The sequence below is a fragment of the Leguminivora glycinivorella genome, chromosome 2 (genome assembly GCF_023078275.1).
Source record: "Leguminivora glycinivorella isolate SPB_JAAS2020 chromosome 2, LegGlyc_1.1, whole genome shotgun sequence".
NCBI lineage: Eukaryota > Metazoa > Arthropoda > Insecta > Lepidoptera > Tortricidae > Leguminivora > Leguminivora glycinivorella.
In genome coordinates, this window is record NC_062972.1 from 22,511,494 (window position 1) to 22,531,831 (window position 20,338).

General features: G+C 39.2%; 1 protein-coding gene across 1 annotated transcript; it reads right to left on the minus strand.

Moving 5' to 3' along the window:
* Positions 1–697: 697 nt before the first annotated feature.
* On the minus strand, positions 698–19,687 carry LOC125241410 (transmembrane protease serine 9-like). The gene is made up of 6 exons (XM_048149887.1): positions 19,540–19,687; positions 14,827–14,986; positions 7,154–7,344; positions 6,691–6,782; positions 6,332–6,494; positions 698–1,313 (listed from the first exon to the last, which is right to left on the minus strand). Exons 1-6 carry the CDS (start codon positions 19,598–19,600, stop codon positions 1,183–1,185), a joined length of 798 nt encoding a protein of 265 aa, XP_048005844.1. The 5' UTR covers positions 19,601–19,687; the 3' UTR covers positions 698–1,182.
* Positions 19,688–20,338: the final 651 nt, after the last annotated feature.

The following is a 20,338-nucleotide window of genomic DNA, read 5'->3' on the forward strand; positions in this document are numbered from 1 at the left end:
GCACTTCACTGGGCCTATACCTACAATTTAGGCACATTTATATTTACTAAAACTAGCCTAATTATTCTTTAGCCTAACTTAATTTACATAACTTACAGGAGGTAATCACAGCCATTTACCTTAAGTTCGTTTTCACATTATCCTATCCGATATCGGATGTCGGAAGGATTTCAATGGAAAAATCCAAGATGGCGCCTGTAATGTATGGGATATATCGGTCCGACATCCGTTATCGGATCGGATAATGTGAAAATGCACTATCAGTGAACAATAACAAGTAAGTAATTACTTAAGTACTTAATAAATATTTAAAGTAGAAGTATAAATACAATTAAATCTAAATGTAAATAAATACTGGCATAGCTTGCATAGTCTATTGTGCCGAACAACAAAATTTTATACTTGAATAAAAAATAGTTAACAATGTCAAAATTGGTAACATGTTGGTAACATTATTTAATGTATAAGAAATGTATGGTAAACGTCTTACTTAGGTAAATAAACAACAAACTAGTTTCAAATACTCGTACAAGTAACTCGTATAAATGATGCCATTTTTAACCCCTGACGCAAAAACGACGGGGTGTTATAAGTTTGACGTGTTTCTGTCTGTGGCATCGTAGCTCCCGAACGGATGAACCGATTTAGATTTAGTTTTTTTTCTCTGAAAGCTGAGTTAATCGGCAGTGTTCTTAGCCATGTTTCATGAAAATTGGGTGACTATGTCGCGGTCGGGGCTTTTTTCAAAATTTTAATTTTGTACAAATATCTTTCGTCAGTTTCGTCATAAATGTTACATGGCATGTTGTGTGTTTGTGCATACTTATTAGTTAACCAAATTTCACTTTAGGCTGCATTAACCTATAGGTACTTCATTCACGGAATTCACAAGTTAGATCAAACCGTGTTGATAGGCCAGACTAAGTATAAGTAGGTACCTACTAGGTGCACTAAGTAGGTACCTATGGAGTGTACCTACGGTTCAGTGTTAGTTGTTGCACGAACCATACAAATTTACAATAAAAACTGTTCGTTAATTCGCCTCTGTCGGAGTACGTAGCCAGCGAGCAGCAGCGAGCGTCGATAATAGCACCCACCCTTTATTTAACTACAAGCCTCGATGATGACGGTGGCGCCGTAGAAATCATAGAAATAATGACGGATGTGCCAATGATGGTGCACTCAGTAGTGTGGCGCTGAGCAGGAGCAGGCGTGGCGCAGCGCGACCTTCAGCCAGGGAAGGAAGCGGGTTACACGCGTGTAGACTCCGGGGTAGCCGGGCCGCGCGCAGCCGCGCCCCCATGACACTATGCCTGGACATAAAGAATGGTGGCTTGACAAGGAACTACGACCTTCTACTTATGTCAAAAAACTGATAAAACAATCGAATTCACTATTACCAGTCCAGTTTCATTACTTTGACGGACGTAGTTACGCAGAAACGTTCCAATCCATCTGAAATTGTCATTCAAATGAAAGACTTTTATCTTTCATATAAGGTTTAAAACTTAATGACAATTTCATGTGGATCGGAACGTTTTTGCGTAACTACGTCTCATTATCCAATATACCAAATGCTAAATGGTATTTTTCAAAAGTAAATTCGTGCTAGCTTACTTTACAAGACATTATACTAAGAGAGCCTTAAGACATTTCCTCGGCTTATAAATGACCGTGTAATCATCGTGAAAGATCCTCTTCCTTTCTAGGCTGGCATAGAAAGGAAGAGGATCTTTCACGCTTCGTGGCGAAGGAAACCGGGATCCCTCCCCAACAAACAAAATATCCTTATAAAATCAATCTATAAGGGCTGAAACACTCATAGTAGTTTTAAAATAGCATTCATTATGCCAGAGTTCCTTATAGCGGCTCATTATAAGAGAATTTGGCCTAATAGTACATTTACTCTTATAATTTGGCCATGTGCACGTTAATAAGTCAAATTTATATGACTGCAATAAGGGTTTAAAAATATTTACTCTTATAGTAGCTCATTATAAGAGGATTTGGCCAATAGTACATTTACTCTTATAACTTGGCCATGTACACGTTAATAAGTCCAATTTATATGACTGCAATAAGGGTTTAAAAATATTTACTCTTATAGTAGCTCATTATAAGAGGATTTGGCCAATAGTACATTTACTCTTATAACTTGGCCATGTACACGTTAATAAGTCCAATTTATATGACTGCAATAAGGGTTTAAAAATATGTATTCTTATAGAAGTCATTTAAAATGCCTTTTCGCTGTATAATATTCAAAGCACTATAAAAGCTTTTGTTATGACCAATTATTCTTATAAAAGTAATGCATAAGATAACTATGATGCTTTATGCCTCATAGGAGCATATTATAAAACGTCTATCCAGCAAACAAATTATAGCATTTTATAAAGTGTTTAAAAGAATTAAAGCAATACATTTTCTCTTATACAATAATTATAAAGGCATTATTCTTGAAAGTGTCGTATTAAAAGTTTTTATAAAACTTGATTCGTCATTTTGAAAATCCAGCGAATGTGAACAATCTGATCCCAACTTATCGATTAGTGGTTCCGTAGAGGATGCCATTATGGAATAATTATAATAATATGCAGGCAAGCAGCAGTGACAGTAATACAGGTATATCGTTAAATGATGAATTGAGTTTGGATTTAGCTTAATAATTATATTTTTTGTTCTTATTTAAGGTGTCTGTAGCTCTGCGGTGAAAAATGTTAAGGTATACAGCGGGGCTGCGGGGCAATCTCGACTGGAGGGCAAATGTAACTGGTCCATTGTTTCCATGTTTTACAATGTTTACATTATTAAATAGAGTGTCCACCGGTTATACCAGACTAGCATGCACTCGGAGGTGGCCAATTATACATAACTGAGCGTATAAGAGACTATTACCAAGGCACTCAGTTTTTTTATCCATCAGTACCTACTAATATTAATTTTTAAGATTAACTTTATTAGAATAAGTTCCAAAAGTGTATTCCTTATGGACTTTGGTCTGAAATAAAAAAAAATCTTTTATTGCGGATTATCATTGTGAATGTTGGACGATCTGAATAAGTGAATACAATGTTCGGCTATTTTAAGAAGAAACCGATTTTATATGTAGTCCTTTTGGGACTAAGACAGATTAAAATTGAGGACAAATAAAGACAAACTCACTGTTTTTAAGATATTTATTTATGTGCAACGAAACCAAACCGATACAAGTAACTTTATAAGATTAATATTTTCAGTTCTATTGCTCACGATGTTGCTGTTTCAATGAGTCTACATACTTCAAAATATTAATATATTCTTCAGAGCGCCTACACGGTGGTAGAAATTGTAATTAACCTATCAGTAAATTTCCAAAATAATAAGTAGTTTCTTTTATCGAGGTCTTCATCAAATTCACAAAAGATATATTGATTTTCGTTTTCTTGTTTTGAATTATCAGCGCCATCTTTGCTTGGTGTGATTTTCTTACAACCTAAACTATTTCCTGCGTCCTCTTCCATTTTGCATGTTTTTTGACCCACCACTCCGGGCTTATTTTTGGGTGTAAGTAATGATTGTGACTGATTTTCTCCATCAGAATATGTGCCGTTTTGTAGTTCATCTGTAATAAAAAAAAAATATTTATTTGAAGTCTTAGGCTAGGCTGTTTATAGTTATCGACACAAAGTCCATTGTGATGGCGGTACTGAAATCGTCTGTGGTTTTCAATAGCACTTACTTACTAAGAGGAGGAGAAGAGTTGTCATCTTCACGTCACTAAAAACGGCTGACTATGTATCTCATCCACAGATTCTGTAACAATAACCATAATAATAAATATCAAATAGACTATTTGACTCAGCATTTACAATAAATCAATAGGAAGTAATAAAATAAGGCACCAGAAGATTGAATATTCCGAAGCACAAGTTTGTTTTAAATTGAAAATTCTAGGTATAACTTCCTAATGAAATATTGAAAATATCAGTAATACCTGACATGCTGCGGACTACACGGTTTTATTTTGTTCTATGCCGGTTAATCGAACCAAACCTTTATCAAAGCGTTCCCCAAAATACCGGTTTAAAAAGAACGGTCTTTCGAACAAAAATGCAATTTCAAAGGTTTGCGCCAAGTACATGATAACTAGACAGCGGATTTCAGGTAGCGATTTAAATATTAATATGGATATGACTAGTGCAATTTTTTAAATACATGTCATGTGGTTTATAATCTATTATTATTACCTACATCGCACACCACAAACTTCACTGAATAATTAGATTAAATTAATGTTATTTTTTCAACAAATTACATTTTAAAAAAAGTATTTTATTCTAAATAATGGACTTTCAATTTAAATATATATAAGAAGCAAATTATTTTCATTTTTATATTCTTTGAGCCATAATAGAAGTTTTTACTGTGCAATGCGCAGAAGAAATATTAAAGAAATAAGTATAAATAAATATTTTTTTTATTTTTATTTATTATCATTATAATTTTTGCCCAATATTCACAAAAGCATCCAAAAAGGGTTTTACTTTTATGTTCCCATACATTTTTTCGTGTGTAGAAAAAATAATAAATATTGTATGCGAGTCATATTCATATTAATATTTAAATCGCTACCTGAAATCTGCTCTCTAACGATAACGTTATGAATTTTTAACTGGTATCCGTTACAAATATTTAACTAGATGGTAAGGTTCGGGATTTCACTAATTGTGAGAAGGAACCCTAAAGATATATAAAATGGCGAATCATTAGTAACACCGGTGGCTATTATAAAGTTTTTACTCTTATAGAGTATTTGTAAATGATGTGCTTACTGCTTTTACTCTTATAACAGCCTTGCTCAAGACATGTCAAAATTAATTAACCGCATTTTTAGTACAAAACCGTTGAAATACAAGGGCGCATTAATAATACAACACATTTTATATCACATTTCACTATGAAATTGGATTCCCACACAGTTTTCATAATAAATAAGCAAATAATTGTAATATGTAAAAGTTAACTTACCGTTTACTAACTTGCAAAATGGATGACTTGATGATGATGTACACATAAATCACTACGAAAAGCACAATAAACTTTTAAAACAGCATCCTGTTTCGCCGTTATGAGTTTTACTCCCTTATATCTGATGATCACAAAACGTGTACAAGAGCTATTGCCCTTATTAAAGCTTTGAATATGATTCTTACAAGTATAATTGCCTTTATTAAAGCTTTAAATATGATTCTTATTAGTATATTAGCCTTTTAAAAGCATTTTTCTTGCCATTATAAGGTTAACTTTCTTATTGCATGCCATAATAAAGCACGTACAAGATAAGAAAGCTAATAATATAGCAACTACAAGGGGGACATAAGGTTTTTGGCCTTATAAGGTGTGCCCAAATGCCCTCTTGTAAAGGGTTTACAAGGTTATTATAAGAGTACTATTTTTGGCATTATAAGCCACTATAAGACTAATTTTTGTTAGTTGGGTCATCATCGCATTTTGACGGATTACAGTTACTGGGTTACAACAACTGGGTCTAATTAACCGAAATAGTAAAGATTTTCGTCAAATCGGTTTTTGAAAAAAAATAGAGAGCGGACGTGTACCAAGAAAGAACATTGGGGAACATTAACCAAATAACTAGGATTGTACTGTACTGTACTGACCGACTAGCGTTTGGAACGGGCGCTGCAGCACGAGCGGCCCGCCGTAGTCGCCGGTGCACGACTCTCGTTCAGGCGCGTTAATTGGCACACAACATACGTCACCTTCGGCCGACCGTACCCTGCTGTTGAACACCCTTCCTACTAATGTAATGACGCTAGAACTGTACTGACCGACTAGCGTGTGGAACGGGCGCGGCAGCACGAGCGGCCCGCCGGAGTCGCCGGTGCACGACTCTCGTTCAGGCGCGTTAATTGGCACACAACATACGTCACCTTCGGCCGACCGTACCCTGCTGTTGAACACCCTTCCTACTAATGACGCTAGAACTGTACTGACCGACTAGCGTGTGGAACGGGCGCGGCAGCACGAGCGGCCCGTCGGAGTCGCCGGTGCACGAGTCTCGTTCAGGCGCGTTGGCACACAACATGCGTGGCGTCACCTTCCGCCAACCGTACCCTACTGTTGAACATCCTTCCTACTAATGACGCTAGAACTGTACTGACCGACTAGCGTGTGGAACGGGCGCGGCAGCAGGAGCGGCCCGTCGGAGTCGCCGGTGCACGAGTCTCGTTCAGGCGCGTTGGCACACAACATGCGTGGCGTCACCTTCCGCCAATCGTACCCTACTGTTGAACATCCTTCCTACTAATGACGCTAGAACTGTACTAACCGACTAGCGTGTGGAACGGGCGCGGCAGCACAAGCGGCCCGCCGGAGTCGCCGGTGCACGAGTCTCGTTCAGGCGCGTTGGCACACAACATGCGTGGCGTCACCTTCCGCCGGCCGTACCCTGCTGTTGAACACTCTTCTTGTTCCCAGATTTTCACTTCCACCTGCAACCGGGTATATGATTAATTGATTATTGTGATGTTCTTTACTGGCGACAGTGGTGACCGGTTTTAATAGCCCTTAATAGTTTATTACTTTATTAGCCCGATGGTGTGGTGTGGATGGTGGCCCTTGCAACAATTAAGATTTAATGGTTAGTCGAAAACTGAAGCAATTTACTTTATGGCTATGTTCACTTACTTTCATGGGTATGTTAGATGTAGGTCCCTTTTCTTCGGTGCTGCCCCATCCAGATACCACGGCATCTGCGCCGATGAGGAGGTCTCCATCTTCTATAGGCAAAGTAAATACAGGTTTATACACATTGTGGCAATAAAGTTGCTTGGCAAGCAGAAGGTTGGTCAAAAGAAAAGCGATTATCGATCACGGCGATATTTGTTTTAAGACTTTAAGCTGAAGTCTGCTGTGGCAATAATAGTAGTGTGAAGTTACCAGGCGATCTGGTTGACCTAGTAGCTGCTGAAGCCAAAATTCTGGTGTACCGTATAGCTGTATCAAAGTTACCGGGATAACAGGCTGTTCGAAAGAAATAGTGGCTCAGACGGGCGTAGCACAGCGGGTCATATACGTGCAGCTGTTGAAGTTTGGATGGAAGGAGTAATGTGCCTAGCTATATCTATGCGGATTGTGGAGTTACTCGTACCAGGCAAGCAGGCTGGCCGGAAGAGATGGTCGGGCAGCGGTTCGGATAGGCGCAGCACGGCGATGTCATTGTCATACGTATAGCTGTTGAAGTCCGGGTGCTGAAGAACGTGCGCTATGCGGAACCCTTCCGAATGGGACTCGTCCACGTCGTACTCTCCAACTAGCACGTTCAGCCGGGATGCTTCAACCCTGGAAACAAGCAAAAGAGATTTAGGCAAAATTCGATCAAATGACCCTTTCGAATTTAAAAAACCGGCCAAGAGCGTGTCGGGCCACGCTCAGTGTAGGGTTCCGTAGTTTTCCGTATTTTTCTCAAAAACTACTGAACCTATCAAGTTCAAAACAATTTTCAAAAAAGTCTTTATAAAGTTCTACTTTTGTGATTTTTTTCATATTTTTTAAACATATGGTTCAAAAGTTAGAGGGGGACGCACTTTTTTTTCCTTTAGGAGCGATTATTTCCGAAAATATTAATATTATCAAAAAACGATCTTAGTAAACCCTTATTCATTTTTAAATACCTATCCAACAATATATCACACGTTGGGGTTGAAATGAAAAAAAATATCAGCCCCCACTTTACATGTAGGGGGGGTACCCTAATAAAACATTTTTTCCATTTTTTATTTTTGCACTTTGTTGGCGTGATTGATATACATATTGGTACCAAATTTTAGCTTTCTAGTGCTAACGGTTACAGAGATTATCCGCGGACGGACGGACGGACGGACGGACGGACGGACGGACGGACGGACGGACGGACGGACGGACGGACGGACGGACGGACGGACGGACGGACGGACGGACAGACAGACGTGGCGAAACTATAAGGGTTCCTAGTTGACTACGGAACCCTAAAAAACAGTGTTTTATCTCAGGCATCTCATCAGCTATTAGATCCATTTTAGAAAGTTTTGATTCTTGTAAGTAAGTAAACTCAGTGGGATTGCATCCATTGCATTCATCTATACTTTAAAAATTACTTTTCAGTAGGTACACATGGTGTTAATTTATCGCGATTTCAATATTTGAAACTTCAAAAGGCCTGTACCTTTTAACTATCTTTTATCAGAAAAACGTCGTCGTACAATACACGTACGAAGAGGAAATTCTCGTGTCGTTTTAAAACGCTCCCTTTGGTCATGTTTTAAATGTATCGTCACTTGTTTCGAATTTCCTCTTTCACGCACTTGTATCGTAATGTACTACATAAGCAAATAATTAGCTGTAGCTGTTATAGGTAATTTCGTAATAAAATAAGTCCCACTGATCGAAAGTGAGTTGTAGTCGAATAAAACGTTTTCGCTTTTTAAAATGTAAATTGTCAACGAAAAGGTAAGTTTCCACTTTCCACCTCTTGACCCTTTTGGGTACGGCAAAGGGCCGGGCCGCGATGTATACTCGTCATTTAGTGCCATAAAGATAACTTAAATTGTTACTTTGTGCTTTCTATACTTACTTCCATAGTCAATACTTTTATAATTATTATGCCTTCACTGGCACTAATTTAGGCAACTTCGTAGCTAACAGCTTGATCTGAGTTGCATCAATGAGTGAGAGTCATCCTTAAACTGTATCCTCAATAGATATATGCATGTGTACCCTACAACGGTTAGTTACATTATCTTTCTAAACTAGATTATTTATACTAGACAATACTACATTTCCATTGTAAGACCACTTGCTCCGTTACTCGTGGAGCCGCGACAAACGCATTAACATTCAGCTGTGTGTGCAGAGAGAATCGATTCGCGCCGACCCATAGACAACAACTGATCTTGACCGTCTTCGGTCTACCTGAAAATGAGTGCAAGGTATGCAATATGTTAGTACCCACAGATAGGTAGGTATTAACGCTTCTTTTCCACTGTAAAAAGGTACAAAAGAATCCCGGAATGTAGGTAAACAGTAGCATGTTACGGAAGTCCGGTAGGTATAGTGGGATTTAAAGGGAACTATTAATAGGCAAGTACTTATTAGGTACACTCTAACCTAACCTAAGATGAGCCGTCTATTCACGGTCAATTAGAAAATGTACTGCATCAATTACCGACCGGCCTTCAAAGGATGACTGTACTGGAGATGGGTCGCAATGCACATGCAGATGAGAACAAACAGCTTGTGCAACCAGAAAGTGTGCCGGCGCAGTGGGTCGCGAGTGTCGCGACTCGCGCCCTGCAGGGCACATCCAATATTAAGTAATTATACAAACTCATTGTCTTGCTAATATTCAGAGGGCCTACCGTAAACGACGAGTTGATGATTTGCTGCCTGTGTCGCACTTGTAAATTCGTACAGTCAACAACACAGCTGTGAGCACAGAAAAAGTGTCAAAATATGTATACAGAACTTTATTGCCTGTACATTAAGATGTGTATACATATTTTGACACTTTGTCTGTACTCACAGCTGTGTTGTTGACTGTACGTAGTGTGACAGGGAGGCAACAAGTCGGACATGGTTCGGGGTAGGCCCTCCGGGTAGCAATGCCAACTTCAAGTACCTATTCGGGCCTTTTGCACTAAAAATAGTGAATATGAATACCTAAGGCTGCGTTTACACCAGATATAATATGTCATATCATATCCATTACCTATGCACCGTTCAGCACAGGTGGTAGGCTGAAAACTTAAAAAAAGGTTTTAATTCGTAATAACAAAAAATAAAACCGCCTTCAAAAAAAAAGCGTGTTACAAAACACGGAGAAACTAAAAAGCCAAAAATAATAAACCTTCGAATTCAGATTTCTTATCGGATTGCAATAATCTAAACATCCAAATTATAAACAAATCAATTATTTTTTTAGTCGGTACCAGACCTGTTCGTCGCCTTGCTATTTAAATAAATAAATAAATAAATAAATATTTATAGGACATTCTTACACAGATTGACTGAGGCCCACGGTAAGCTCAAGAAGGCTTGTGTTGTGGGTACTCAGACAACGATATATATAATATATAAATACTTATATATATAGAAAACATCCATGACTCAGGAACAAATATTTCCTGTTTGCACCACCCAACCATACGCAGGCTGGCCCCGACTCCAAAAATAATTGATTTGTTTATAATTTGGATGTTTAGATTATTGTAATCCGATAAGAAATCTGAATTCGAAGGTTTATTATTTTTGGCTTTTTAGTTTCTCCGTGTTTTGTAACACGCTTTTTTTTTGAAGGCGGTTTTATTTTTTGTTAAAAAGTTAATTTATTTGTTGATTTTTAGTGGTTCCTAGTGATATTATATGTATCAGTCCGAATATATATGTACAGTAGTGAAAGAATTATCCTTTAACTCCTAACCATTGAGGAGTTGACCTTCCATCATCAGCTCAGTCACATAAAATTATTACCACCAGGCGTAAATACTGGTGTACCTTTGAAAAATACACTAAAAACATTACATGTGCCTATAACATTTGAAGAGTTCCCTCGATTTCTCCAAGATCCCATCATCAGACCCCGACTTGGTGCCAATGGGACCATCTCGGGGTTATACCCGTTCGATAAAAAAAAAAATTTGAAAATCGGTCCACGATTCTCGGAGATATCGAGTAACATACATACAAAAAAAAAAAAACATTCAGTCGAATTGAGAACCTCCTCCTTTTTTGAAGTCGGTTAAAAATGCCTTGCAACGTGTTTGAAATTCAATACGTTCTGTTTGCCAATATCCTGCTCGAACGGAAAGTCAATGGCCATAATAAAAACTATAAAAAGTCACTTTAACTTTAAACGCGTGTGAATGTTAAGGCTCTTAAAAATATTCATCGGATCGTTTATTAAACCGACAATTTGTAATATTGTCTTAACTTTAAATACTAAATAAGTATTGAAATTAATTTTAATGCGAAGTAACTAACTTTCGTACCTCTGTGTGTCCGCGACGTCCGCGTCGACCCGGACATATTTAAAGATTTTCAAATTTAATTATATTACATTTATTTTAAGAAGATCCGAGTAGGTAATGTGAATGGGTAATTTATGGCATAATAATTTTTAAGAAAAAAAAAAAAAAAAAACGTCGCCTTTCGGGTTCTGGTGAAAGCTACTTGCGAATGTTGGATTATGTAGAAATGTGTAAGTATTTTTTAAAACTGCTTTTAATGCTTTAATTATTAGATGGAAACACAAATGAATATACGTATAACGTTAAGGTTTGAGGAGTTTCCTCAATTCCTCATGAATCCGATTATATTATAAGAAATCGAAGCTTGACAAACTTTGACTTCAAAACATATGCTTAACAAACATAACTAAATAAATGTCACTGTTCTGAACTTAAATGCATGCTTTTCTTACAAAAATACCAAAGTCACTATGAGTGTGCCGTTCAGGTTTGAGGAGTTTGGTTCTGGCCATCATCAGCAGTTCCACTGCACCAAATGTCACTGTTCTGGACGAAAGTGCATGCTGTTCTTATAAAAATACCAAAGTCACTATAAGTATGCCGTTCAGATTTGAGGAGTTCGGTTCTGACCATCATCAGAAATTCCACTGCACCAAATGTCACTGTTCTGGATGAAAGTGCATGCTGTTCTTATAAAAATGGCAAAGTCACTATAAGCGTGCCGTTCAGATTTGAGGAGTTTGGTTCTGGCCATCATCAGCAGTTCCACTGCACCAAATGTCACTGTTCTGAACGAAAGTGCATGATGTTCTTATAAAAATACCAAAGTCACTATAAGCGTGCCGTTCAGATTTGAGGAGTTCGGTTCTGACCATCATCAGAAATTCCACTGCACCAAATGTCACTGTTCTGGACGAAAGTGCATGCTGTTCTTATAAAAATGGCAAAGTCACTATAAGCGTGCCGTTCAGATTTGAGGAGTTTGGTTCTGGCCATCATCAGCAGTTCCACTGCACCAAATGTCACTGTTCTGGACGAAAGTGCATGCTGTTCTTATAAAAATACCAAAGTCACTATAAGCGTGCCGTTCAGATTTGAGGAGTTCGGTTCTGACCATCATCAGAAATTCCACTGCACCAAATGTCACTGTTCTGTACGAAAGTGCATGCTGTTCGTATAAAAATACCCAAGTCACTATAAGCGTGCCGTTCAGATTTGAAGAGTTCCGTTCTGGCCATCATCAGCAGTTCCACTGCACCAAATGTCACTGTTCCGTACCTAAATGCATGCTGTTCCTTTATTAACACAAAAATCACCATATGTATGCCTTTCAGATTTGAGGAGTTCCCTCGATTTCTCCAGGATCCCATCATCAGAACTGGGTTCTGAGAAAAATGGGACCAATCTGTATGTATATACATTCAATCAAAAAAAAATTTTCAAAATCGGTCCAGGAACGACGGAGATATCGAGGAACAAACATAAAAAATAAAAAAATAAAAACATACAGACGACTTGATAACCGTCCTTCTTGAGATATGAGGCGACGGTTAAATAATTTTTAAGAAAAAAAAAACCGTCGCCTTTCGGGTTCTGGTGAAAGCTACTTGCGAATGTTGGATTATGTAGAAATGTGTAAGTATTTTTTAAAACTGCTTTTAATGCTTTAATTATTAGATGGCAACACAAATGAATATACGTATAACGTTAAGGTTTGAGGAGTTTCCTCAATTCCTCATGAATCCGATTATATTATAAGAAATCGAAGCTTGACAAACTTTGACTTCAAAACTTATGCTTAACAAACATAACTAAATAAATGTCACTGTTCTGAACTTAAATGCATGCTTTTCTTACAAAAATACCAAAGTCACTATGAGTGTGCCGTTCAGGTTTGAGGAGTTTGGTTCTGGCCATCATCAGCAGTTCCACTGCACCAAATGTCACTGTTCTGGACGAAAGTGCATGCTGTTCTTATAAAAATACCAAAGTCACTATAAGCGTGCCGTTCAGATTTGAGGAGTTCGGTTCTGACCATCATCAGAAATTCCACTGCACCAAATGTCACTGTTCTGGACGAAAGTGCATGCTGTTCTTATAAAAATGGCAAAGTCACTATAAGCGTGCCGTTCAGATTTGAGGAGTTTGGTTCTGGCCATCATCAGCAGTTCCACTGCACCAAATGTCACTGTTCTGGACGAAAGTGCATGCTGTTCTTATAAAAATACCAAAGTCACTATAAGCGTGCCGTTCAGATTTGAGGAGTTCGGTTCTGACCATCATCAGAAATTCCACTGCACCAAATGTCACTGTTCTGGACGAAAGTGCATGCTGTTCGTATAAAAATACCAAAGTCACTATAAGCGTGCCGTTCAGATTTGAAGAGTTCCGTTCTGGCCATCATCAGCAGTTCCACTGCACCAAATGTCACTGTTCCGTACCTAAATGCATGCTGTTCCTTTAAAAACACAAAAATCACCATATGTATGCCTTTCAGATTTGAGGAGTTCCCTCGATTTCTCCAGGATCCCATCATCAGAACTGGGTTCTGAGAAAAATGGGACCAATCTGTATGCATATACATTCAATCAAAAAAAAAATTTTCAAAATCGGTCCAGTAACGACGGAGATATCGAGGAACAAACATAAAAAATAAAAAAATAAAAAAAAAAAAACATACAGACGACTTGATAACCGTCCTTCTTGAGATATGAGGCGACGGTTAATAAAAATACATCACCACGGTTAAAGTGGAGTCCTATCCGAAAATAATGTGATTAGATGACGTCACGTGAATGACAAGTCGATAATCATCGGCTTTCTCCAGCCATTGTTTGCTGGGCGAGGCGTTAGAGCGGCTCTAACATCAGTTTACTAATATGCATATTAATAGTATGTGTTTAGTCACGTTAGGCTTAATTGTAGGCCTTGCGTAGTTAAGGAAGAAAAGAAAAGCAGTTCCCAAAAATATGGTAGGTACCTACTTATGTGCTCATGCATTTATTACCTACTGACGCTGCTGTTATTATTAGTTGCTCCAGTATGTAATCTAATGGAAAGATACCAAAATTTTCCTTTTGGCTCTCTGACCCATAATGATCATGATCATGACCTAAATATCTATAGAACGGCTACCCAAAACAGTGTGACATAAATGGTTCTAGGAACAGTATATAGAGTAAGATATCGATGACGCTACACTCAGTACTCACCCTTGCACGCAGTGCGAGGCGGTCAGCAGATGGTCGGCCGCGACCACGGTAGCCCCGCAGATGAACTTGCCGTCCTTGCGCAGCGCGGCCAGCCACGGGAACTCTCCCGGCGCCGCGGGCCCGCCTCCGATGACGCTACTCTCAGTACTCACCCCTGCACGCAGTGCGAGGCGGTCAGCAGATGGTCGGCCGCGACCACGGTAGCCCCGCAGATGAGCTTGCCGTCCTTGCGCAGCGCAGCCAGCCACGGGAACTCTCCCGGCGCCGCGGGCCCGCCTCCGATGACGCTACACTCAGTACTCACCCCTGCACGCAGTGCGAGGCGGTCAGCAGATGGTCGGCCGCGACCACGGTGGCCCCGCAGATGAACTTGCCGTCCTTGCGCAGCGCGGCCAGCCACGGGAACTCTCCCGGCGCCGCGGGCCCGCCTCCGATGACGCTACTCTCAGTACTCACCCCTGCACGCAGTGCGAGGCGGTCAGCAGATGGTCGGCCGCGACCACGGTGGCCCCGCAGATGAACTTGCCGTCCTTGCGCAGCGCGGCCAGCCACGGGAACTCTCCCGGCGCCGCGGGCCTGCCTCCGATGACGCTACACTCAGTACTCACCCCTGCACGCAGTGCGAGGCGGTCAGCAGATGGTCGGCCGCGACCACGGTGGCCCCGCAGATGAACTTGCCGTCCTTGCGCAGCGCGGCCAGCCACGGGAACTCTCCCGGCGCGGCGGGCCCGCCTCCGATGACGCGCGCACCACGTGCCACCCCACACGCTGCAATTGATAAGTTTCATTTCAATGAAAATGTCATATATGCTAGAAAAAGTGGCAATGGTTGTCGGCTTGCGCGAAATGCCCGGCATAAAGAAATAAGAGGCAAATGCGACCGGTCGGCGGTTAACATATTAGGTGCGGGAGAAATGGGGATTAATCAGAGAGAACATGTGAGTTCGGCAGTGGGCAGTGGGCAGGCAGTTTCAGTATTAAGACTATTGAATTGAAACAAAGTATATTAAGTATAAAAGCAAAGATTAGCACAAAAATGTGCGTAGTTTTTGAGAGTTATTAACATTGTAGAATTTACAGGGTCGTACCCAAAATGGTATAAACCACCTTTAAGGCCATAAGGTCAGGGTGTGAGTGTGGTAAGTAGGCGTGATAGCTTACCCCAGCAGTGTTTGGCTTATCTCCCCGTTTACCTTACGATATGCCTATTTGTGATAAACTTTATGACCGGTGACCTTACCCGCTGAACTAGAACTTCAAAAAAAAAGTATCTAAAGGAGGCAAACAAGTACGCGAATCACGTCATGGTAAGCAATCACCGCGTCTTTCTTACTTGTAGGATCAGGTTTTTAACCCCCGACGTAAAAACGACGGGGTGTTATAAGTTTGACGTGTCTGTCTGTGTGTGTGTCTGTCTGACCTGTCTGTGGCATCGTAGCTTCCGAACAGATGAACAGATTTAGATTTTTTTTTTATTTGAAAGCTAAGTTAGTCGGGAGTGTTCTTAGCCATGTTTCCATGTTTCATGAAAATCGGTGCAGTATGTCGGGGGTTTTTCATAATTTTAATTTTGTGTTTAGGTTATGAACTAGGCTCACGAAAACTTCCATGGCAGCTCTCTAAAGCAATGAATTAAAGCCATCCATGAATCATACGCGGCAATAATTAAATCTGCTCCGACACACATTCTGCGATGAGTTATTCAAAAGCATGCAATTTCATAATTTACTGTCGAAAAGTGGGTTAAGTTGTGGCATTGTCTGATAACGCGATTTAAGGCATGCACGATAAAAAATATATCCACTGTCAATATTTGTAGCCAATAATCGTGACCTAAATAATAAATATGTATCTGCTGAAGACTTACATTTTTTAGGCTTTATTCGTGTTTGGCATTATTCGCTGTAATTCTTTTTAGATTTAAACAAAGCGCACAATCCTTAACCACGGTATTCCTGCCTGAGTTGTAGGTAAATATTACTATCAACTATATGATCAACATGAGGCTAATCTTTATGTCGTAATGAAATAGCGTCCTGATTAAAACTGTAATAAACTTCAAATATTTATTTGGATTTTATGTACAGTGTCAGAGCGAACTAGAACCATGCAATTGCTGTGTCATACATAACTAAAAATGTAAACATTTATTATCGAAATGTTTACATTTTTAGTTAGAAATGTGGTTGAGTCGTTCGTTCGTAAAAGTTTAAAATCTTATACTTTTAAACGAGCAATTCTTGTATATTTATTTATTTATTTATTTATTTATTTATATATATATATATTTATTTACACTGACGATCTCGGAAACCGCTCTAACGATTTCGCAGAAATTTGTTATGTGGGGGTTTTTGGGGTGAAAAATCGGTCTAACTTATCCTTAGGTCCCGGAAAACGCGAATTTTCGAGTTTTCATGCGTTTTTCTTCGCGCGCCATCTCGTGTGCAGTAGTTGTACTGTTAAGACAGAATTCTTTCGGTCGATGTAAGTACTATTTATTGCAAACACTAGATGGCGACACAGGTCAACGCTAAAACGAATAGAAAATACACTATTTGAGTTTTTGTGGCGAAATGCGCGCCATCTCGTGTGGAGTAGTTGTGTTGTTAAGGCTGAGAATTCTTTCGCTCGATGTAGGTACTATTCATTCACTAGATGGCGACACATGTCAAGGATACGAAACAGAACCGAGCGAAGCTCGGTTGCCCAGATATTATACAGTTATACACGAACGAAGTTAACCATCGCGGCTTATCGCGACAAGAGAATCAAAAGCTTTTCAGTACAGATGGTGTTTTTTTTACGCACTAGTGCGAGAAGTGGTTCATTATGATATGCCAGGTCGAAACTTCGGAGGCTCATCTAGCTGTACTGAAAAACGTCGTACGATACACGTGAGAAAAGGAAGTTCGAAACGAGTGGCGATAAATTAAAACACGACCGAAGGGAGTGTTTTAAATCGACACGAGTTTTTTACGCACTTGTATCGTAATGTACTATTACATACTCTGCCTCTGCAATTACGCCAGATACATTTTTTTTACAGAATCAGAACTGGAGACTCAAATAAGAAAAGCGAGATTATTGACCTTACAAACGTTAAGTTATTAATTTTCACCACACCAACTGGTAAACGCTCTCTTTGCTATTCGAAAACAGATAGCAAAATTGCATTTTATCTACAAGAGTGCAAAGTAATTTCATAAACATTTTAACTTAATGTCTTGAGCTGGCTGGCAGGATTTACCTACGAGTATAATGAATCATAAATATTAAATATATTGATGGATTCGATTTAGTTTGATGTTTTATAGTCAGTATTTTGTTCGTGCTGGTGTGGTGAAATAGTTATTTGTTATACAAGAGTGTAAAGTTGTATATTTTAACGCCGAGTGTGGAATTGAAAAACGAGCAAGCGAAAGGATTATATAGTTGAACCACGAGGAAGCGAGTGGTTCGAGAATAGAATCCTGAGCTTGCGAGTTTTTCAGTACACGAGAAGTAAAATACATTTGCACTCGTGTGTAACACAAAACTTTTCCCCTCACTATAGCGAGGAAAGTACAACGTAAAAAACGCGTTTATCACTGCTTCCAGTTCCACAGGTGGTAAAACATCTTCATCACTTCACACTTAACCCACTTTTATCAATTTTAAAGCAGAAAATTTGCCTCTATTCAAGGTCTAATTACTTTATCCACTAGTGGATAAAATGCGTTTTTACCCGCTGGTATTTAAGGACAAAACACGTGTTTCCGAGCTAGTGAGGGGAAAAATTTTGTGTTTCACACGGTGGCAAAGTTTGTTTAACCTTTGTGCCATGAAACCCTCGCGACGCTCAAGAATCCAATTTTTAGAAAATATTGGAATATTTCGCTTACTCGGGTATCAATATTCTCACGTCCGGTTAAACAACAACTTTGCCCCCTTGTAAAACAAATAACTATTGTTTTGTCCAGAAAAGGGACCTCTTTCTGAAATGCGTTTGACCTAGGTAACTCAGAAAAATTCAGTCATACCTACAGCCGGATAATTTTTTTAAACCAAGATCAATTATGGCGTTCCAAGCATAAGGTAGCCATACCATACCCATTATCATTTTTCATTAGGACGCTCTAACAAGTTATTCAAATTTTGTCCTTAATTTAAGCTACAATATGATACCTTTTATCTTGAGAACAATTAGATACTCTTACCTGTTCGGATTGTGTTCTACGTTTTCAAAAGCTCTACATACTTAGATACAAATACCTTTCTAAGTATGTATACAAAGTCGCTGCGAGCTTAAGCTAAGTGTGGATAAGTAAACAGTGCTAGATTTCTAAAGTTTTTACCGAACATTTCATCAGTTGGCGCCAAGATTAACATGTGCAAGTGGCTCTCAACTCGCGGTGACATAACAATGCAGCCGGGTAAAATGTTTATAGAAATTATCTTGAATGAAATTAGCGGCGTAATGTGGCGTTATGAAACCTTGGGAATGTAAACAAACAGAGTTAATGTCACTTTTGTTTTTAAATGTGGGTGCAACAGGCAGTTCACTTTTGGTAAATTATTGCGTGAAATTGAATGAGAGCGGGTCTAAGTTCCATAGACCTCTGCTGCGTGACTATGATGTGTCTGTCCCATACAATAAAATTTAACGAATGCTTTAACGGTGACAGAGCCCTTAATCAGGTACATTAGATACCTACACATGTGGTGAAATTTGTGACTGAAACGATATCAAATTGAGAGTACTCCATTTTGGAGATGTAATTGCATTGAAGTTGTTGTAACTAAGGATGATTTTTTTATAAGAATTAATTTATTCGAAGTTTATTTGCATCAAGACTGGATTTTGTTTGGCTCACTTTAAATAATGCCTAATACTGTCATAGTCGGATATTAGGTTTAGTAGGTTATGGGCCCAGTACGGTTACAATGCGCGCTCACCTATTGTTTTTTTGTAAGTTTACCTACTTAAATATTTGGAAATCTCAAAATCTGACGAAAAAAATCAATGTTTGTGTATTAAGTAAGAAAAGAACAAAATTCTCAGCAGTTTTTCGTAACATTAGGCACTTTTAAAATTGTTGATGACACTTTTAAACATGAAAATGGTTTACCTAATTCAAAATATGGATGTGATTTCAGTAACAATAATATACTAATGTAATAATTTAAAAATACCTGTGCAATAGACGACCACTGATTAGGATCACAACACAACATACTGAATTTCACTTGTATGCACAACACTGGCTCCCACTCATGAACTTGAAGTACATGTAGTGTAGTATCTGTGAAAAATGAAAATGGTGAGACTGGAGACTCACTGCAGGGCTTGCAGGCGGAGGCTGCGGCGAGGACGGCGAGGCAACACAGGGCACGGAGCATGGCGGAGGCTCGGGCGGCTCTGGGGCCGGGGGGAGTCGCCGGCCCGGCTATTATAGGCCGCCGCCGCCGCCGATAAGCCCAGGGCCAGGAGCCAAGTTCACGGCTACGCGGCCACCGAGCGAATGAACGCCTCCGAGCCATGGTCGCGCACCCCACTGCCGAATGTGAAAAACTGCTACAATGAGACCTTGACAGTTCGGATATCGGGAACGTAATTAGGTATTTTCTATTTATACCCTACCTTTCCTTTATTTATGACTCTATTTTTTAACCCTCGACGCAGAAACGAAGGGTTAAGTTTGACGTATCTGTCTGTTTGAAGAATCGTAATATTAGCTTTCGAACGCATAAACCGATTTAGATTTCGTTTTTTTTGTTTAAAAGCTGAATTAGTCAGGAAGACAAACATGACTAAGAACATTTAGCCATACAGTGATTTAAACTTTCACGATTATTACACATAATTAATTATTTTTAAATTTTAGCCATGTTTGATGAAAATCGGCCTACTAAGTATGTCGGGGTTTTTTTTTTATTTAAATTTTGTATAGTGGTTATTTTTACTTCGGTTTTGGGGATACCTACATATAGTAGGTTAATATGTCGGAATGCGTTTGTTATTAACATATTATTAAAAGGTGTTACGTTGCGCTACTACGCAGCAAACAACGCCATTTTACTGGGTATCGACATCGACACACTTGCTATTATCATATTTATCACACATATGAATATTAG

Excerpts from the sequence above, each read along its gene's own strand:
- LOC125241410 (XM_048149887.1), bottom strand. The coding sequence starts at position 19,600 with ATGCTCCGTGCCCTGTGTTGCCTCGCCGTCCTCGCCGCAGCCTCCGCC. Across the intron at positions 14,987-19,539 it reads CTCCGCCTGCAAGCCCTGCA|CGTGTGGGGTGGCACGTGGT; the intron begins GTGAGTCTCCAG and ends TATCAATTGCAG. Across the intron at positions 6,495-6,690 it reads CATCTAACATACCCATGAAA|GTGGAAGTGAAAATCTGGGA; the intron begins GTAAGTGAACAT and ends ACCCGGTTGCAG.